General features: G+C 46.8%; 2 protein-coding genes across 3 annotated transcripts in view; one reads left to right on the top strand and one right to left on the bottom strand.

Annotated features, from left to right (window-relative positions):
- TGFBI (transforming growth factor beta induced) overlaps positions 1 to 9634 on the top strand; it is a 34125-nt gene extending 24491 nt beyond the window's left edge. The window contains 9 exon segments of the mRNA XM_050792788.1: positions 197 to 334; positions 930 to 1075; positions 1875 to 2011; positions 2836 to 2966; positions 5253 to 5377; positions 6647 to 6749; positions 7313 to 7392; positions 8475 to 8499; positions 8997 to 9634. Coding sequence (XP_050648745.1) covers positions 197 to 334; positions 930 to 1075; positions 1875 to 2011; positions 2836 to 2966; positions 5253 to 5377; positions 6647 to 6749; positions 7313 to 7392; positions 8475 to 8499; positions 8997 to 9037 — 926 coding nt within the window. The 3' untranslated portion in view covers positions 9038 to 9634.
- CXCL14 (C-X-C motif chemokine ligand 14) overlaps positions 1 to 21504 on the bottom strand; it is a 728461-nt gene that overhangs the window by 472649 nt on the left and 234308 nt on the right. The gene's annotated exons all lie outside the window — the stretch shown is intronic.

Genomic DNA, 21504 nt, shown 5'->3' with positions numbered 1-21504 from the left:
TCTCCTCCTGACTGGTTAGATTTTCTAGGCGACTGTTCCCCTGATGACATGAGCCCGCTGGGCCCCAGCAGTGTTTAGAGGGGTTGTTGACTCACGAGATGACATTCCTGCTGATGTATGTCATGCCCTGGGGTGGATGAATGATAAATGAAAACAGCATTTTTAACTTTTGAACCCACTTTCTCCTTCCTTGTAGCCAAGACACTATTTGAATTGGCTGCAGAGTCTGATGTGTCCACAGCCATTGACCTTTTCAGACAAGCCGGCCTCGGCACTCATCTCTCTGGAAGTGAGCGGTTGACCCTCCTGGCTCCCCTGAATTCTGTATTCAAAGGTAACATGGGGAAGACATCCCCGTTGGTTTGTCCCTGGAGGCAGCTTCCCCACTCCTGTCACCTCTACAACACTCTCCAATTTACAGCACCCCATGGGACATTAGAACTTCCACTCAGCTCAACTAAAAGCAGATGTGACTTCAGCAGAAACTTCAGAGGCTCTGTTGTTTCATTAGGCAGCGCAGAGAATGCCTTTGGGGAGCCATTCCTCAGAACTCAAGACTTGACATCTGGGAGAGCAGAGCATTCCCTTGCCTTTCTATTTGCAGAGTCGCTTGCCAATGTATAGTCAAGAGGTCAGAGTGAGGGTACAGCTGAGCTGCAGCCACAGGAAGGCAGAGAAGGGGGCCAAGTTGTATGTGTGCCTGCCCTTCCCTTTTAGGGCAAAACCCCAAACACCCTTGATTATCTGGATCTTCTTTATTTCTCCATAGAAGATACCAGATGTTAAGGAATATTGGCAGTTCCACTTGGTTTCTCTATCCCTGTTTCCAAACTCAAGGACAGACAGGCTTTTTCACTGTATTTATCTCTCATCACTCTCTTCATTGCAGAAGCACATCTCTCTGGACTTAACCACACCCTTTCTTGCAGATGGAACCCCTCCAATTGATGCCCATACAAGGAATTTGCTTCGGAACCACATAATTAAAGACCAGCTGGCCTCTAAGTATCTGTACCATGGACAGACCCTAGAAACTCTGGGCGGCAAAAAACTGAGAGTTTTTGTTTATCGTAATGTAAGTTCTGGGTCCTAAGTCATGCTCCTCGGAAGCTCCATATTGTGGGACTTCTATTAGTGTAAAAAAAATGTCCTCAATAAGCAGGAGTTTGCATGAGGACTGGTTGCTGAAAAGGAAGGAAATAATTTCTGGAAAAGTATTGATACCAAAATGAGATCCTGCAGAAGGACTGGAATCTCTTTTTCTGGAGGCCTTTGAGAATAAACCACACAATTATCCAACCTTTATTGTGAAGGAACAAGTCCTTCTTGAATTTAGGAATGAACATCTAGGAGGAGGGATGGAGTTCGGACTCCTTCTGAGCTTATGAGAAGAGAAGCCCCCTAAACTAAAATACAGCCCTCCTTGGTCCAGAAGATGCCTTCTTTCTTCTGCTGTATCTTCTTTGTTTTCAAACCCAACAGTTACCCTGGAAATCAAATAGGAAGTACAACTCAACACAGCTCTTGCCTGGGATCCACCAGCACCATTTGACTAAAGATGGCTATCATCTGTTAAACAAATAAATAAATGGGTTCAATCTATTTATTTGAACATTGTCAATGGACCTCATGTGTAACTGATATTCTCATTGTGGGGCCTCTGTAACTTTGTTGGGGCCTCTCTAGCCATTCTTTCCTTAAGGAAGACCATTTATTGAGAAAATACATCATTTTATCCCAACCTTAATAACCCACCCCAATATATACTCCTTCATCTTCATGGATGATGACCCTGCTACATGCTCTGAACAAATCAGGAGGCCCCTTGTGGGAGGATAACCAGTCCTTTCTTTCTCTGTCCCTCTTCTGTGCAGAGCCTGTGCATTGAGAACAGCTGCATCGCGGCCCACGACAAGAGAGGGAGGTACGGGACCCTGTTCACAATGGACCGGGTGCTGACCCCCCCAATGGGGACTGTCATGGATGTCCTGAAGGGAGACAATCGCTTTAGGTAATTAGTTCCATCCCCGGGTGGGGCTTCTGCCCAGTGGTCATGCTGGAGTGGGATGTGGGGCCCCAACTACTTATCAAGCTTTCTTCTACCTTAGGGATTCAATGAACACTAGTGGTGCACTGCTGTGACCTTCCAGACTTGGGATGGGGAAAAGGGAAGGGTCGCCTTGAAAGCTTACATTAGGAAGAAGGGTTACTTCTGAGAGTGTAATCCTCACATGCGTGGGAAGCAGGGAGGGGGGACTACATTTTTATGACTGAAGTGCAAGGAAAACATCACTCGCTCATTGTAAAGCTCCAAGTGAGCCGAGAGCACATAGTTTACAGGGCATGATGAGTCTCTCACTCTCTGTGCAGTATCTGTTTATTGCAACTGAAGCACCCTTGTGAGTTTGTTTTCTTGCCCTGCTATCTCCATTTCTGACTTGCTCATTCACCTCGCAGTGCTGTCACATTGAATGTTTCCCTGTCACTGACTTCAGCCACCTGCACAAGGGCCTGGAGACCACACCCCTCTGCCCTCCCAGAATCATATCCCTGGAGGCTCAGTTAGTCTCTGGGTCAGCCATACCTCTGTCCTTTCTTTACCACCTTTCTCCCGTGGCCTCTGACCTCTGGCCATTTAACAGAGCTTAGCATTTTTGCTGGGTGGAGAGGAGATGGAGCCTAGAATCGCTCCCTCTTTGTACATAGGGAGAGTGTGAAAACCAAGGTGTGAGCATTCCAGCGGTCTGGGCTCTACTATCCCCAGTGGTGAAGTATTTAAGGAAAATACCTCTCGGCCCCCAGGACAGATGACATTTTCTGTGTGTGTATCTACAGCATGCTGGTAGCTGCCATCCAGTCTGCAGGACTGACGGAGACCCTCAACCGGGAAGGAGTCTACACAGTCTTCGCTCCCACAAATGAAGCCTTCCGAGCCCTGCCACCAAGAGAACGGAGCAGACTCTTGGGTAAAGACCAACTTAAGTACACATCTCCACTTTTCTAAAGTAATGATCCCTCAGGGCCCCAGCAGCAAACAGTTGGCACATTAGGGATTGGCTTGAAGGGGTTTAATGATAGGACTATTTGTGGAAGAGTGGGCGAGATTAAAGGAACTAGCAAAGAATGAGGCCATCCAGGGACTAGCAACCCTGGGAAGCCTTTACTACCCCTAGGCCTGGGAGAATGGGAGGATTAGAGCAGGAACCAGGGAGGTCATGGGCCTTGGACAAGGGCACAGAACAGCAGCCAGAGCCATGTGCAGCCACTGTCAGAACCATGCAAGGAGGGTCACTCAGCGCCCCAGCCTCCCTCTCTCCAGTTGCCATCTGGATCTCTCGTTGGCTGATGCAAGAGCAGGAGGGAGCCCACTGATGCAGTTTATAGAGCTCAGTCTCCTGGGCAGAAGCCAGGCAGAGAGGAGTAGAAAAGAAGTGAGGGTGGCTGCGACCAGCCCAGTCACTGAGGCATGTTTCCCGCTGGAGACCTATGAGCACAGTGATAATGAAGCCAGTTACCTGCACTGACAATCCCTCCAGACAAAAGCTTTCCCAAGAAGTTAGTCATGGCTCTGAGAGATCTAGCTGAGGATGTTTGGGAGGGGATCTAGTGGTTACAAGTGGCTAAGAAAAATGAGGAAGGTAAGAGTATCTTGTAGCCTGTGTTGTGAGGATTAAATAGGATGCCACACACAGCGCCAGGCACACAGCCCTGGTCAATAATAGCCATGACGATGGGGGCAAGTGGAGCGGGATTGGGAGTTGCAGTGGTTAGCTCAGCTGCATGCCTGTGAGAGATGCTTCCGCTCTCACAGAAAGGTGAGACTGAGGAAAAGGAGGAGGAAGAGGAAGGACCTTGACAAACCTTGGGGCCCACATTGTCTACACCTCCCTTCCTGCTCTCGAGCAGAATAGAAAGTTCAGGTTGCAGGCAGCTCCAAGGTGAATTTGTGTCATGTTTAATTTTCTTTATTGCTAAATGAATGCCTGTGTCTGTGATGCTGACGTATATTCCTAAGGAGAGGGGAGAAGTTCATTCTGAACATAAACTTCTCAACCTCTCTCTGTCCGGCAAGAATGGAATATTCCCCAGGTGGCCCGAACTGGCTTGGCTTTCTTTCCATTTTCAATTATGTGGGAGTTGAGGAGGGGGATGGAGAAAGCTTCCCTAACACACCCTCCCCCTGGCCTGAGGCACCCCTGGGGGACAGAGGGTGTTAAAGGTTGGTCCAGGTGTTAGAGATATTGAAAGGACATCCCATGCACCCCAGGGGTTAGTGTGGCTCTGCACTTCCAGGCAGTATTTTGTGGAAGGGGAACCTTGTCAGCTCCGGGTTGTGGATGTTTGAAAATTGGTTGGTACCCAGTGGCTCTGTCCTCTGGCACTCATGTGCATTTGTCAATAACCAAGTGAACTCTCCAAAATACATTAAAACTTCCTCCCTTCTCAGTTTCAAGATGCTGGAAATAGCTATTCATAAGCTCTGGGGAAATTTAGCCATTTGGCTGGTAATGGGAGTATCCGAGATGAGAGGGCAGCTGGAAACTTTCGGAATGACCTCCCACACTTAATTTGGGAAATGCCTGTGCACCTTTATGGGCAATCAGTGCCTGCCCCAGTTGCTGGAGACACTGATGTGGGCTGAAAGGAATGCTGAGACGTGACGAGGAGAGATGCTGCGGAGGGAATATCCCCCTCAGCCCTGACCTCATCGGCTCCGTGGCTCCTCCACAGTACAGCTGTCTACTCTTTTAAGTTCTCCCTTCAGGAAACAGCCGTCTCAAACAGAATGAGCATTTGAGGGCAGAATGGGTAAATATTGCACTACTGTGTTATAACCGTCGGGAGCCATGCTGATGATGAAACGTCCCAGATGCCGGTGCTGGAAAGGTCCCTAGCTTTCCAAGCAAATATTTATCTCATGGAAACATGAGTCATACTCACAGAGGAGTATGGATTAACTCCTTCTCAGCAGCCAGGAGCCCAGCATCCCAGAGAGCATATTTAACCCAGAAGCCCACTGACTGCAGGGGCAGATTTGTGGTCATGAACATGTGTTTTGTATCCTCTGACCATTAGACAGACTGTGGGTCACAACGTTGAGTAACACTGGGAGCTTAATAAGTGCTTATTCCCTGGGCAGGGAGTTCTTCTTCTCAGGGCTGACCACTTACATCTTCTCCTCTGGGCCCTCCTTGACCAGGCTAATTACCATTCTTGGGATTAACTCTATCTCCTTTTCCCGCAACCTGCAGGAGATGCCAAGGAACTTGCCAACATCCTGAAATACCACGTTGGTGATGAAATCCTGGTTAGCGGAGGCATCGGGGCCCTGGTGCGGCTAAAGTCTCTCCAAGGCGACAAGCTGGAAGTCAGCTTGGTAAGTGTCCTGCAAATCAAAGGCTGGCTGTGTCCTGCCACCAGGGCTCCAGGACATATCTCACCCCCGGGATGGCATTACACACCTTCAAGATGCAGCCCGAATTTCTGAGTGTAATTCATCCAAAGAAAAAGAGAAATGTGAAGAGGGTCTTCAGGGAAATCAAGTGAGATCGTAGTTAACATGAGTAAGAACTTCCAGATTTACATGGGAATAGAGCATCTGATTTGGCATCTGAAAGAGGCTATTAGATCTTCCTTCTGTTAAGGAGATGGTAGGCAACTAACGTGACTGAAGAGATCAGTCTCTACACTCACCCCATCCCACCCCCCTAAACCCAGGGGTTCACTGAGTTGTACCATGAACCAGACCATCCCAAGAGGCTTTTTGAGTTCTGACACTTGCTCTGTGAGCCCCTTGCTCTGCACATTGATGACATACATTCCACTTTGGAACTGCGCTAAGATTGTCCCCAGAGCAGATACCCAGCCGAGCTCCAGAAATCTCCCCGGCTGCACCTGAAGAGGCCACTGACCCCTCTGTGGAGGGACCACTCTTCAGTGTGTGGCTGGCTTCTGCTCTCTGCTCCTTTCTCCTGGTCTTCAGCCATCCTTTGCTCACCAGTTTCTCACCAGGAGTGTAGGAAGATGTGCATGTAGGGAGGTAGACATGGGCATGACTTGTTTGACTTTAGCAGGTCGCTCAACAATCTCCTCATACCTGGTTTCAGATGCTGGGGTCCTGTCTGTCACAGGCTTCTGTGCCTCCTACCCCCTTGAGTCTGTCGCATGGACCCTTCAGGAAGGCCTGAGATAGATTTGCCCTGGGTGGGCCTCCTATGAGAAAATCTTAAGTCAGGCACCCAGGCAAAATGGAAGGAGACTTTTGCCCAGAGCAGGAAGCCTGGCTTCCATTTCCAGCTGTTCCACCTACTTAGCTTAAAAGAGGCACTTCTCCTGTCTTCAGTCTCAGTCTCTTCTTCTGTTGAATGGGACAATAATATCTACTCTCCTTATCATACACTGCTGTGAGGACTAAGTGGATCACACAAAAGAGCATTATGTAAATTGCAATGTGCTAAATCCACACAGGAGATTTGAATTAATCCACCACACTGAAGGTCTGTCAAGGGCAGGGACTGTTTCATTCACCAGAGTATCCCCAGTCTTACACAGGACCTGGCATATGAAAAGTGTTCAGTAAACACTTGCTGAGTGAATAAAATAAATGTGCTCTACTTTCAACCACTACTCTCTGTTTTTCCTTTAGAAAAACAATGTGGTGAGTGTCAACAAAGAGCCTGTTGCTGAGCCTGACATCATGGCCACAAATGGCGTGGTCCATGTCATCACCAATGTTCTGCAGCCTCCGGGTAAGTGTCGCATCCCCACTGGCTCTACAATCAGTCCTTCTCTCCACGTGGCAGTTGGTGGAGAGAAGAAAAACTGTTCCAAACAATGATCAGAATAACACGTAATTGTGATAGTTAAACTGTGCCTATGTGACTGATTGCAGAGTGAACTGGGAGCTGTTGGTTTTGAATGCACCACACTAAGGAATGTGAGGATGCATTGCTCTTTGTGGAGTTGCCCAGCTGTGTTAGCTCCCCTCGGACACAGCCCAGTTTTCTGTATTCATGTGGATGCTGTCATCGCGATTCCCAGCACTCCTCTTACAGCATCTCACATCAGTGTGTGCTCCTTGCCTCCAGTGCAGTTGAACCTCCATTCTGCCTCTCCTCATGTGTGCATTCACCTTTCTTGGTGCTCTCTCCCCATGGGCCAAGTTCTACCATGAGTTATGAAACATTATAGAGAAAACATGTCTTTGGAAATGTGAGCCAGAAAGCCCACCAGTGTCCCTCAGTCATGGTTGTTATGAATAACATGCTATTGGTTTCTCTCTGGTCAAACCTGCCTTTTCTTTCCTCTTCAGCCAACAGACCTCAGGAAAGAGGGGATGAACTTGCAGATTCTGCGCTTGAGATCTTCAAACAAGCATCAGCGTTTTCCAGGGTAAGATGCCTGCTAGATTTGCACCTCGCCTGAGCAGCCTTAGGTCCTCTGTTTGGGCCATAGAGGAGCCTCTCCAGCCCCTGTCTTCCTTGGCTGCTCCCCAGGGCTCTCTTAAAACTTCTCCCCACTCCCACTGGGGCATCCTCAGCCCCAGCCTGTGTCAAATTCAGAGTAAAGAACCCAGGCAACTCCTGGACTTTCATGGGCCAAAGCACAGGCTTTCACACAGAGGCCTCTGAGCCTCAGATCATGGGGAGGTCACTGCTGGTGAGAACAGACACACTCTGGAAGCCATCTGCCCAAGAGGGCAGCCCATCCCAAGCTCATCTTACAGTGGCCAGGTCTGCCTTGAGCCCTGGCCTCTGGGTCACTTTTCTGCTGTCCATGGCATTGCCCATCGTGGGTGAGGCTGGGGCTCTCCTGGGCACTGTGTGGATTCTGGATACAGGGATACTGGGCTTGCTATGTGTGTGGAGCCATCCCTTCCTTGCCCCAGCCTCACCTCCCTCTCAAACCCTCTCTGGCTCTTTCTGAGCTTCCTTTCCTGCTCCCCAGCTTGCCCAGTGCTCAGTGCCCTGCTTGGCTCTTTTGCTGCTTTGGGTCAGGTGGAGCTTCGTGGGAATGTGAGGTGCCTTACAGAAGGATTGCACTTCAAGAGGAGAGGCTGCAGGGAGCGGTCCTGAACCCAGAGGCCTGGAGCTTACCATGTCACTTCACTTTTGTACACAGGGGTCTCCTTAGTGCCCTCGACAAGGATTCTTAGCCCTGAACTCCTACTCCTGAGGCCACCCCTGTGCAGCCCCAGCTCCCTCAACTCTAGGCTGTAGTCTCAGTGGGAGAGCCTGGCTTGGGGGTCTCCTAGGAATGTCCACCTGAAGCCACACTTGATAGGGGCTTGCACAACTTATGTCTGCCAAGGCCACCTGAGGAACTCCCCAGGGCCTATAAGTTCCACCTTCCCCTTTCTTTTCCTCACCCCAGCATTTTTTCTGAGTAGGGGTGGCAATAGGCAACGCCATCATTATAAGCAGGTGCAGGTATAACTTTCACTAGAAAACCTGACACCTTGTGTTTTCTTTCAGGCTTCCCAGAGGTCTGTGCGACTAGGTAAGTCTGGTCTGGGTTTGAAGTCATTGCAGACCTGTTTAGGCCTTACCCCCAAGCAAGCCCAAGCCTGCCATCTGCTGTATGTAGATAAGAACATCATGGTGCAGTAAAGCAAGCCTGGCCTTTGGAGTCAGAACAGCAGGGTGACTTGGGGTCAGACCCAGAACACCCCATTTCCTTCTCCGTAAGATGGGGATAATAAGAGTAACAACCTTTTAGGATTAATGTGAGTTTTCAGTTTAGGGAGTCTGGGAATATTGCAAAGGGCTTGGCAGGAGCCCATCGTGAGGATCTAGTTCCAAATTGATAGGTACAGAAAACCAGAACATCAGGCCTTGAGTAAGAGTGAAGGTTCACAAACCACAAAGCACCTGCTATGTGCAGGAGAGCATGGCAGATGGAGGCCGCTTGGCCCCGGTCCTTGAGATTCTGACAATGTCCTAGACAGACATGGGGAGATCTGCACCTATTTGATGTTAGAAACGTCTCTTTTTCAGCCCCTGTCTATCAGAGGTTATTAGAGAGGATGAAGCATTAGCATGAAGGACTACAGGAGGAATGCACCACGGCAGCTCCCCGCCAATTTCTCTCAGATTTCCACAGAGACTGTTTGAATGTTTTCAAAACCAAGTATCACACTTCAATGTACATGGGCCGCACCATAATGAGATGTGAGCCTTGTGCAGGTGGGGGAGGAGGGAGAGAGATGTACTTTTTAAATTGTGTTCCTCTAAACATGGCTGTTAACCCACTGCATGCAGAAACTTGGATGTCACTGCCTGACATTCGCTTCCAGAAAGGACCTATCCCAAATGTGGAATTTATTGCCTATGCCAAGTCCCTGGAAAAGGAGCTTCAGTATTATGGGGCTCGTAAAACATGAATCAAGCAATCCAGCCTTATGGGAAGTCCTGGCACAGTTTTTGTAAAGCCCTTGCACAGCTGGAGAAATGGCATCATTATAAGCTATGAGTTGAACTGTTCTGTCAAATGTGTCTCGCATCTACACATGGCTTGGACACTTTTATGGGGCCCTGTCCAGGTAGAAAAGAAATGGTACGTAGAGCATGTAGAGCTCAGATTTCCCTATTGTGACAGAGCCATGGTGTGTTTGTAATAATAAAACCAAAGAAACGTACGTCTCGTGTGCATGGTACAGTGTGCTGGCCTGAGGTCATGCTCCTTCACACCTCAATTCTGCTCTGGAGAAGCTCAGCAAAGAGCCCCGAGGGATGGTTCTGGGGAGATTCCAGCAGCCAGCCCTCAGACACCCAGACAACTCATGGGAGTTTGAGCCTGTCTTTGCCCAACAGGTTCTTATTTCACCCTCCTCCAGCCCTGGGGTTTCAAGTTTTCCGTGTTCCCTTCACCCTGCACTTTATTCCTCTTATTACCTGGAAGTACCTTCCCTCCAGCATGGTGATCCCCTGCCTGTGTGCTGGACTTTTGAATCCTCAGCACCAACCTGTGAAGTGGTTGCCAGCACAATCCCATTATGCGGATGAAAAGGCCCAGGGAAGGGAGAACCACCGGCAACACGTAAACTAGCTGAACTGGGACTGCAGCCCATGCCTCCTGACTCTCAGGGGCCACCACTGACAACAGAACAAGTCCAGGTTTTCCAGGCCCATCCCCTCTGTGCCAACCCACATTCGGATTCCTTCCCTGGCTCCTGTAATTGCTGGCATCTAGAATATCCTCAGCACTCTGAGAGGTGGTGTCATGTGGCTGTGGTGCGGTTGCCGCCTACCTGTGTGGCCTAGGGCCAGTCATGTGACCTTCCAGAGTCTCCTGTTCTGTAATAGGGAGATGTCTGTCACATCTACTCCATGGGTCTGTCGTGAGGATGAAATGAGATGATCTATATAAAATGCTTGGTACGGCATTAGGTGGCCTTATTTTTATCCTGCTGTCTGGGACTGCTCAGGATCAATGCACCTGAGAGCTTTTATTTGTGTCTTTCCCACAGGTGGGCTGGCCCACTTTCCTGGAGAAGGAGACAGACCTCCTTCCCACCCACATCCCCTGCTGCCAAGGCTGATTCACTCCAGCAGGCGGAGCTCGTTTCACTTCATGGAACCAATGACCCAAAGATAGATCCCCAGCACTACTGCTGGACAGTCCACTGCTGCTGGGAATACAGCAATGGTAGTGGCAGACAGAGGCCCTCTCTTAAGTAGCTTCCAGTCTGAGGAAAGACAGATATGACATCAATCCATTAAAATCATTCATCCATTGGTTCCACAAATATTGGTTGAGGGCCACCTATGTGCACCCCCATGTTAGACCCTAGGGAATAGACATGTCATTCTCATGAGGCTTCTCTACTGATGGGGGGGAAGATAATTGTCAACCAGATAATGGCACTACAGCCTGAGTGTTCTTAGTGACTCTGAGGACAGCACTGTGGTTCTGTGACAGACAATGAAGAATTTGGAAGCAGGAATGCCCAGGAGCTCCCAGAAGTGAGAGGAGATGAGAGGAATGGAAGGAACTTACCTGGAGAGGAAGGCATCAGGCTAGGGGGCTCAGGGAGAAGGTGTCCTGAGAGGTAAAGCTTGACTTTGGGTGTGCACTCGGTCCCTGTCACTCTCCCATAGCTCTGTCCTGCTGTTCCCACCTCCCCGGCAGCCATGCGGGCTTGGACAGCTAATGAGGGCCTTGCTCATGCTGGGTATCCTATGCTATGCTTCACTTTGAGCACCCAAAATACACACACTGCACTTTACCAAGACGACCTCCTAAACCAAAGAAGTGATCAGCATAAGTTTTAAAGACCCTTAAATTTAAAGTAAAAATCACTACAGGATCCATTATAAATGCCAAACACTAAGATATGTGTTTCCACTTCTCCCCTTCATTTGTCCCTTCCACTCCCTGCCCTGACTTTGCCCCACCCCCTAGTAATGTGGGCTCTACTCTATTCTCCAAACTCTCCCTGGAGAGCAATACTCCTTGTGGTTGAGGACCAGGCGCAGCCTTCCTCTCCCACCAAAAAAAGGTCACATTCCCTTTTTTGGTTCCTAGCCATCCACACCCCTTCTTTTCTCATGAAGACTCAGGCTAAGCATTAATTATGGCTGCCATCTGGAGGATGGACCCTTAGAGCTGAGGGGCCAGCACTGTGTGTTTCCAGGGGTGGGTGATTTTTGGGAGGGAGGTGTGCCTCACCCCATCAGAAGGCCAGAGGGTAGCCCAAGCTAGAAGGAGGTCACCCAGGCCTTGCCTGAGCCCTGACCACTGAGCCACAACCAAGGAAAAGGAAGGAGAGGAAGAAGGGGAATGGGCTCTTCTGTCTTTGCTGTCACTCTGGGAATACAAAGCCTTCTGGGATGTAGAGAGGACTGCAAAGACCCTCAGCACTGGGCCCTGAGGGCTCCCAGGATGGGGTATGCCTTTCCCACACAAGGGACAGGAGTGGCCTAAACGTGGCCACATTGGCCAACTAAGAGGCCAGCTCAGTCATGGGGCCAGAGAGGCCTGCTGTATTGGGCTCTGCACCTAAGTGCATTGTTTTTTCTATTACTTACATTGATACTCTGACACAGGTAATTACTATTAAAATTCTCATTTTACTGCTGCAGAAATAGAAGCGTAGAGAGCTAAAGTAGTTTGCCAGGTCACGAAATAGGAAGAGGCTGAAACACAAATCCAGCCCATTTGGCTCCCAAGCCCACATTGTTAACCACGCTTCTCCCTTCTGCCCTACTATACCAGAGGCCAGGAGGGGTAGCCAAGGCAGCCATGGACAAGCAGACATGAATGCCAGGGTGGTCAGAGGGGCTCAAAATTCCCTACCCTCCTGAGAAGCCCCTGCAGGCCAGGTCTCTGCTTGCACAGCCTAGACCATAACTTGTTTCTATGGTGCCAGGGCATTAAGAAGAATTAGCAATAGCCATGAGTGCCCCAGAACTCATGTCAGGAAAAAAAGAGGAAAATACCTCTGTGCTTGAAAGCATAATTCAATGTTATGCTCTTAGAAGAGCTGCCTGGAATATTATGCTCACAACTCTTTTCAAAGCCAGGAGAGAAAGCCATGGAATGAGGGATGGGCCTGAAGGCCTGTCCAGAGAAGTCAAATGAGGCCACCTTGGGCCATCCCTATCTGGCAGGGAAAGAAACTCATCCATTCCAGAAAGCCAGAGAGCCTGTCCAGAGAATAAGTGGTGGGTGGAGAGGAGAGGAGTCTGGGACAACCTCTACACACACGCACATGCATTCACATACACACACACACACGCACGCACACACACACCCCCCTGCATGGGAAACCCAAGACACAGCCTTAGGCAGAGAAAACATGCACAGCATACCCAGTTGTGGCTGGGGAGAGGACTCCGGGACCTGGGGCGGAAGGCAGCAGCCGGGGCTTTCGCCTCAGGCCTGTTAGGGGAGGCTCCCCAGAGCTGCTGCACCCTATCACTCCTGCAGGCCCTAACAGTCCCTGCAGTGCTGGAGCTCGCCATCATTTGTGGAGGCAATGGAGGTCACGGAGACCTGAAGAATGAAGAGGCTGGGGAATTCAGTCTGAAGAATAGTGTCATAAAGCCTCTGAGACAATGTGAGAGAGTTTTGTGTGGCTAGAGAGGAGAGAGACAATTCCTCTGGTGAGAGGTTTGGGAGCCAGACTGTACTGGGCCTCGTAGGCTAAGTACTATCATAGTTAGTGTTAAGAATTTTAGACATTATCCTTAAGACCATGAGAAGCCACTGGAGGGTTTTAGATGGGGGAGGGAGATAGAGAGGGATGTGCAATGATCAGATTTTTTTTATTGTAGTAAAATAAACATGGCATAGAATTTACCATTTCAACTATTTTAAGCATACAATTCAGTGGTATTCAGTACATTTCCCATTGTTGTGCAACCAATCTCTTTTCATCTTGCAAAACTGATCTGTTCCATTAAACACTAACTCCCCATTCTCTCTTCCTTTTTGCCCTTGATAACCTCTGTTCAATTTTCTGTCTCTATGAATTGGAGTTCTCTAGGTATTTCATGTAAGTGGAATCAGTATTTGTTCTTTGTGACTGGCTTATTTTACTTAGCATAATATCTTCAAGTCTTATCCATACTGTAGTGTGTGTCAGAATTTCCTCCCTTTTTGAGGCTGAATAATATTCCATTGTATATATATACCACTAACTTTGTTTATCCACTCATCTTTTAATGTACATTAGGCTTGCTTCTACCTTCTGGGTCTTGTGAATAATGGTGCAATGAATGTGGGTATACAGATATCTGTCAGAGTCCCTGCTTTAAATTAGTTTGGTTATACCCAGAAGTGGACTTGATAAATCATATGGTAATTCTATTTTTAATTTGGGGGGGAATTGCTATAGTGTTTTCCATAGTGGCTGCATTATTTTGCATTCCCCCTGACAGTGCACAAGGATTCCAGTTGCTCCACATCCTCTCCAATACTTGTTATTTTTTGGTTTTTGGTAATAACCATTCTATTGAGTGTGAAGTGATATTTCATTGTGGTTTTGATTTTTGCTTTGTTTTTTAATAATTAGTGATATTGAGCCTCTTTTCATGTGCTTATTGGTCATTTATATTTCTTCTTTGGAGAAATGTCTATTTGATTCATTTGCCCATTTTTTAAATGGGTTTTTTCTTTTTTAGTTATTGCACCTTAGGAGTTCTTTATGTATTCTGATATTGATTCCTCATCAGATATATGATTTTCAAATATTTTCTCCCATTCTGTGGGTTACCTGTTTACTCTGTTGACAGTGTCCTTTGATGCATAAACATCTTTAATTTAGATGAGGTTCACTATATTTATTTATTCTTTTATTGCCTGTGCTTTTGGTGTCATGTCCAAGAAATCATTGCCAAATTTAATGTCATGAAGCTTTTCTCCTGTTTTCTTCTAAGAATTTTAGTTCTTACATGTAGGCCTTTTATTCATTTTTAGTTCATTTTTGTGTATGAAGTAAGGAAAGGGCCCAACTTCATTATTTTCCATGTGGCTACCCAGTTTTCCCAGCACCGTTTGTTGAAAAGATTGTCCTTTCTCCATTGAATGATCTCAGCACCCTTGTTGAAAATTATTTGACCATACAGGCAAGGGTTTATTTCTGGGGTCTCTACTCTATGCCATTGGTCTGTATGTCAGTCTTTATGCCAGTACCATACCGTTTTGATTATTGTAGGCTTGGAGTAAGTTTTAAAATTAGTAAGTATGAGTCCTTCAACTTTGTTCTTCTTTTTCAAAATTGTTTTGGCTATTGGGAATTCCTTGAGATTTTGTATAAATTTTAGGGTAGGTTTTTTCTATCTACAAAATATATCATTAGGATTTTGATATGGATTATATTGAATCTGCAGATCACTTTGAGTACTATTGACATTTTAATGATAGTAAGTCTTCCAATTCATGAACATGGGATGTCTTTCCATTTATTTGGGCCTTCCCTAATTTGTTTCGACAATTTTTTTTTTTGCAGTGTTCAGTGTACAAATCTTTCATATCCTTTGCTAGATTGATTCTTAAGTATTTTATACTTTTTGATGCTATTACACATAGAACTGTCTTCTTAATTTTTAAATATGTTTTTAAATGATTGTTTTGGTTTTGTGTGGAAAGTGGGTTGAAGTGGAGGGTAGGAGTAGCAGCTGGGAAGCCAATTAGGAGGCTGTTACAGTCATCCAGGCAAGACATGATAGAGTACCAGGGCAGTGGCACTAGAGATGGAATGACACAGGGGAACTTGGGACACATTTTGGAGGTAGAACAGATAGGACTTGAATATGGGTGGGAGGAGGAACATGAGAGAAAGGGAGAATTCAAGAATGGTACCAAGGTTTTTGCCTTAAACAGCCAGCTAAAGGGTTATGCCAATTTTTTTCTAAAATGCAGAGCAAGGAAGAAGCTACTGGTAAAAGAAAACTAAGAATCTACTTTGGACAGTTTGAGTTTGGAAAGCCAATTAAAAATCCAAGTGGGATGTTAAAAAAAGCTGTTAGATATTCAAGCCTAGAGTCAAGGAAGAGGTCTAGGCTAAGGTGGAGTGTTGGGGAGTTAGTAGATATAGGTGCTATTTAAAAAGAGTGACTGGATGTGATCTCCCAGGGAGAGAGTGTAGAGAAAGAAGAGAGCCTGAGACAGAGTCTTGGGTAGTTCCAGCATTTGGAGATCTGGAAGAGGAAGAAAAACCTGCAAAAGGGGTCTGAGAATATGTATATGGAATCCTAGAAGCTGAGGAAGGACAGCCTTTTAAGGACAAGCATCAACTCAGGTGAATTATTGATGTGTCTGATGGGTTTAGCCATATGCATGTCATCAGGAACCATGGCAAGAGCATTCTCGGGGGAGATGAGAGGATTGCCTCTGGGCTGGGAGGAAAGGGGGCAGGAGAGATGGATACATTTGCTGCTGTGAGTGCTTGAATGGATGCCATTTTTCAGGGATTGAGAACCCCACAGGCATATGAAAACGTGGAAATCTACTCGTTCAGTCTTACCCTTCATATCAGAATCAGCAGCTCCTTCTAAACCCCCATGCATGTGCTGCCATAGCCCTAAGGACTTATTTGGGTTAATTCCCCACTTCTTGTTTGGTCTTCCCTGCTAGGAGGTGAGCTGCTCAGAGGTACGTAGGGACTCCACCCAGTGCCTAGCACAGGGCCTGGCACACAGTACGTATTCAAAAAGTGCTATCTCAGAGCCTGGTTTCCAGAGAACAAATGGCTCCTTCAGTCAACAAGGTGGATTCAGGCCCCTGTTGCTCTCTAAAAAAAGGAAGAAGAGGCTTCTCCAGACCCTTGAGGTATTCTTCTGGGGTCTCTCATGCATGTGGGCTGGAGGAAGCCTGCAACTGGAGCTCTCCTCGGGTCTCCTCAGGAAAGCGGGGTGGCTTGTGGGCATCACCATCCCCAGGGAAGCCTCCTGCCCAGCTATGTGTGCCTCAGTCCTCTCTGGCTAAGACGCCCTAACTGAGAAAGGGCACCCCTGGGTCAGCAGGCCCTGGCTCAGAGAGAACATCTGGGCCCAGAGAACAGGTAAATGACTGCTGAGTCATACTGCAGAAGGGCTGCTTCATCTTTAGCAAGTGACTCGACCCTCTAACCCTTCTGGGGAGGAAGTTTCATGCTTGGAGGGTTTCTCCCCATTCCGAGTATCCTAATTGTGTTAGAAGAAATTCTGACATTTGGTAGTAGCAGAGACAGAGGGGAAAGACTTATGATTAAATATCCTCATTTGAGCGGAAATGAGTTTTTGAATGAACAGATGGAAAACTACTCTCTTCTCCTGTCAGTGGGGCGGGTTAGTCCCTGCAGCTTCTTGGCAACAGCTTATGAATAATTCAAGTTCAAGAAAGCCATCTGCATGCAGGGACCTTTTCCTGCTGACAGCTCTCTGTTGGGCTCCCAGAATCAGAGAGTGAGGGGAAAAGCCCTGCTAGAGGGGCTGTTTTCAGCCAGCTTTGGAGTGAAGAAGGCTTGGTCCCCCCTATAGTGGAGGGAGGAGAAAAGAAGGGGTATAGGAATAAGCACTCCTGGGTCCTCAGTTGTTCAGTGATGCCTGAGAACTAAGGAAGAACATGGTCTTTGAACAGCCAAGATGTAGCCTCAAATCCCAGCCCTGCTTTGAGAGGAATCACCTACATTCAGATCCTATTCACTTCTAGACTAGAACAGGATTCCTAGTCTTCCTTAGGCCAGGGACTCCTGATAAAAGCCGTGGATCCTCTCCTCAGGAAAATGCACAGGTACAATAAACACAATTTTGATGACCACTCCCCCTTGAACCCTGTATTACTGCATTTTCATATTGCTGTGCAGAAATATCCAAGACTGGGTAATTTATGAAGAAAAAGAGGTTTAACGGACTCACAGTTCCACATGGCTGAGGAGGCCTCATAATCATGGCAGAAGGTAAAGGAGGAACAAAGGTAAGTCTTACATGGCAGCAGACAAAGAGAGCGTGTGCAGTGGAACTGCCCTTTATAAAACCAACAGATCAAGTGACACCTGTTAACTATCAGGAGAACATAACAGGAAAAACCCACCCACATGATTCAATTACCTCCCACTGGCTCCCTCCCATGACACGTGGGGATAATGGGAACAACAATTAAAGATGAGATTTGGGTGGGGACACAGCCAAACCATATCAAGCCCCTACTCAAAATACATTTCATACAGACCTGAATTCCACAGCACCATGCACTTCTTGCTTGCAGTCAACAAGTCCTCTACCCGCAAAGCATCAACGTTAGACATTGCACACAGTAGGTCATGCATAAGCATAGAAGAAGTAGGCTATCCAACTGCAGCCCAGTTTCTTTGTCTGCAGCAGGGCATAGAGGCTATCCCCCAGTGGCGCAGTGGCAGCCTAAAAGCAAGATAGAAAAGAGAAGAGCCATAGCCAGGTGGGCTGTGGAAAGGCCCTCAGAGCTCACGGCACTGCTCTGCTTAGTAAATCATGCTGCAGAGGAGAAACCCTGTGATGTCAGGAATGTAGACGACCTTTACTCCACAGGGAAAACTGTTTCAATATTGGAGAATTCACGGGCTGGGAAACCCTGAGAGCTTAAGTAACATGGAAGCACCTTCTTTATGGTTTAGTATTTACATACTCGAGAGAACTCAACCAGGAAGGAAATCTTCAAACACATTTTTCAGTAACCTATCTCTTTGTTTGAAGATCATAGAATTTACACAGGTGAATGATTAAAAATAAAAGCCCTTTTGTCATCTTTCTAACCAGATTTTTAGAAAAATTGTATTTGTGAATTTAGTTTTATTTCCGAATATGTCTATTGTGTTATTTTTAACTTTTAAATTCAATTTGAATTTCATTTCCTCTAATATGGAAATTCGGGGTCTTAATGAATTAATTTCACCTCGAAATTTTTATTCCACTATCAGAAATGTATCAATGATTTCCTTATTCACTGTATTGTTCTGCCTTCTTGGAGATATGTTTCATTATTCGTATCAGCTTGTGTCTCTGGGCTACAATATCTGTTCCTTTGATCTACATAACTGTGCTTGCACCTGGATCACACCACATAAATTGGTGTTAATTTAGTATCTTTTAATATCTCATACAGTCAGAACTCTTTGCTTTTGAAGATAACTTTTTTCTTTTTACAAAATTGACACTTTTTCCTTGTGGAAGTTTTAGAAAGTATAGGCAAGCAGAAAGAAAAAAGTAAACCATTATCAAATCACTAGAGCAGATTCTTTCAGATACTGTGTTTGAGGAAAACATGAGCGTATATAATATATTGCAGTCTTCCCCTATTGTGCTATAAGTTTCAGAATAAAAAGAAAACAGGTATTGTGGTAAGCAGAATTTTAAGATGGCTGCCATGACTTTTGCCCCACAATGTTACTCCCTTGATAGCCAAAAGGAGATTATCCAGGTGGGCTCAATCAAAAAACAGCCTTTTAAGCAAAGCCTTTTCTCTCCCGCTGGTGGCTGAGGTAGAAATCAGAGAGATTTGAAGCCTGAGAAGGACTTGGTGCAAGGTTGCTTGTTTGAAGAAAGAGGAGCATGAGAATAAAGAATGCAGGCAGCTTTAGGCCGACAGCCAGTGAGGGAATCAAGACCTTGGACCTTCAGCTGCAAGGAACTGCGTTCTCCACTAACCTAAATTAGTTTGGAGAGGGAGTCTCCTCTCGCACCTCCAGAGAAGAGCCCTGCTGTCACTATGCCTGTGAGACCCTGAGTAGAGAATCTGGTTGAGTCCACCCAGAATTCTGACTTTTAAAAATTAGGAAATCATTGATGGGTATTGTTTTAAGCCACTAAATTTATGGTAACTTGTTAGGCAACAACACAAAACTAATATAGGCCTTTAAACCAGTGGATGATAGAAAGAAATGCCCTTTGTCATGTTTCTTACTATATTCCTAAGAAAAATCATATTTGGGAAAAAACCTGTGAATTTTGTTTCATTTTCCTCACTCTGCCTCTGCAGAGACCTCTGAGTATATGGAAAGTCTGAGTCCTGGGCCTAGGCATCAGGGCCAGGCCCTGGGAGGCATTACTGTGAAGAAAAAGACCCTTAGGAATCAGGGTGATTCCCCAGCCCTCAGATCCACAGGGACCTGCCGAGAGCTAGGGTACAGAACTCCCCTGGGGCTCTGGCTGCACCTTCTACCACATGTGTTCCTGGGCTTCTGCCCTGGTAAGCTAGCTGACAGCCTGAGGACATCCACACACATCAGGATGACATTGACTGACAAACCGTCATCCCCATCAGCTGGGCCTGTGAGATTCCACAGGGTCTTCTGGGAATAAGTGTCCACTTTTGCATTTTAACACACTGAAGGCTTCAAATTTCTGCTCCAAAGCAGTCAAGGGTGACTCTAGGGCTGGCTGGAGAGAGAGAGAGAGACTGTGTAACAAAGGGCCCTGGAGCTCCTCACACCCTCCAATCAAAGCCATCTCTTATTGAAGGCCTGGTTTGCACAAAGTCTCATTCTCAGTAGTTTACACTCACGTTCTCATTTGTTATAATTTTTTTTTCCAGTTTACAGAGGAGAAAACTGAGGCTCAGAGAGATTGAGTAATTGCTATGGACTGAATATCCGTGTCTTTCTAAAATTCTTATGTTGAAAATGTAATCCTCACTGCGATGGTGTTTGGAGATGGGGCATCTGGGAGGTACGTAGGTGATGAAGGTGGAGCCTTCATGATAGGATTAGTGTCCTTATAAGAAGAGTGGAGAGAGCTTGCTTCCTCCCTCCACCAAGTGAGACTACAGCAAGAAGGCAGCAATCCCCACATCAGGAAGAGGGCCCTTACCAGTAACCGAATTGGCCAGCACCTTGATCTCGGACTTCCTAGCCTGCAGAACTGTGAGAAATACATTTCTGTTGTTTAAGCCACCCAGCCTATGATATTTTTGTTATAGAGGCCTGAACTAAGGCAGGAATTTACCCAAGGAAGCATTGTTATATAAGTGATGAAGTCAGGATTCTAACTCAACTCTGACTCTAGGTTCTTTTAACCACTACCTTGGGTGGCCAATGACAGGGTGTGCATTCAGCAAGAACACACAGAGAAGTGGTTCTCAATCCTGACTGCGTGTTAGAATACTCCAAGGAGCTCATTAAAATTCTGATCCCTAGACCAGAGATTCTGATTTTAATTGACCTTAAGGAAACCCAGTCCTCAGCAGTTTTAAAACCTCCCCCAGGTGATTTCAACATGTAGAGCAAAGGCTCTCCAATATTACCATGCATCAGAACCCCCTCAGAACCTTGTTACATGTACAGATTTCTAGGCTGTACCTTGTCATCCTGTTTCAGTTATGTAGGGAGGACCCCAGGAATTAGCTTCTTTACCATACCTCCCAGCTCCGTGTTTCTCAGACTTGTTCAGATGAAGATTCTGACTCAAGAGATCTGGGATAGAGCTTCAGACTCTGCATTTCAAACCAGTTTTCAGTTCACACTGCTACTGGTCTAGGGGCCACACTCTGAGTGGCAAATACTTCAACAGGTGTGGAAGAGCTTCCCTAGGCTAAAGTTTCTAAAAGAGTAGTCCTGGGACTGGCAGCATCACCTGGGAACTTGTTAGAAATGGAAATTGGGAGACCCCCCTCAGCCCTACTGGATCAACAATTCAAGGAGTGGTGCCCAGCTGTTTGAGAAAGTCCCCACCCCAGGTGATGCAGGGTACAGTTTGGGAACCACCACCAGAAGGGACCACATCTGCTGACAGCCACTCAGGGCAAGCAGAGTGTAAGGGTCTTACAGGTCTCTTCTTTGCTCAAAGGCAAAACTCTGTTTCCCCAGGGGGCCCAGTCAGGTTGAGTAGTAAGAAGATTAGCGTCCTATCAGCCACATCTGGAACCCAGCATGAATTCTCCAGTTTCCCGACAAGGTCAGGGGCAGCCATGTTGGTATCATTATGTAAATATGCAAAAAGCAACATTCTTGAAGGAAAGCGCTTGACTTTGATTTTAATGAGATCTGGCTCAGTCCTCTCTCCAGATGTCTATTTACTGGCTTACCAATAGCTGCTAGGGAGATGCAAT

This window comes from Macaca thibetana, chromosome 6 (genome assembly GCF_024542745.1).
Source record: "Macaca thibetana thibetana isolate TM-01 chromosome 6, ASM2454274v1, whole genome shotgun sequence".
Lineage (NCBI taxonomy): Eukaryota > Metazoa > Chordata > Mammalia > Primates > Cercopithecidae > Macaca > Macaca thibetana.
This window is presented reverse-complemented; position numbering and strand designations above follow the sequence as displayed.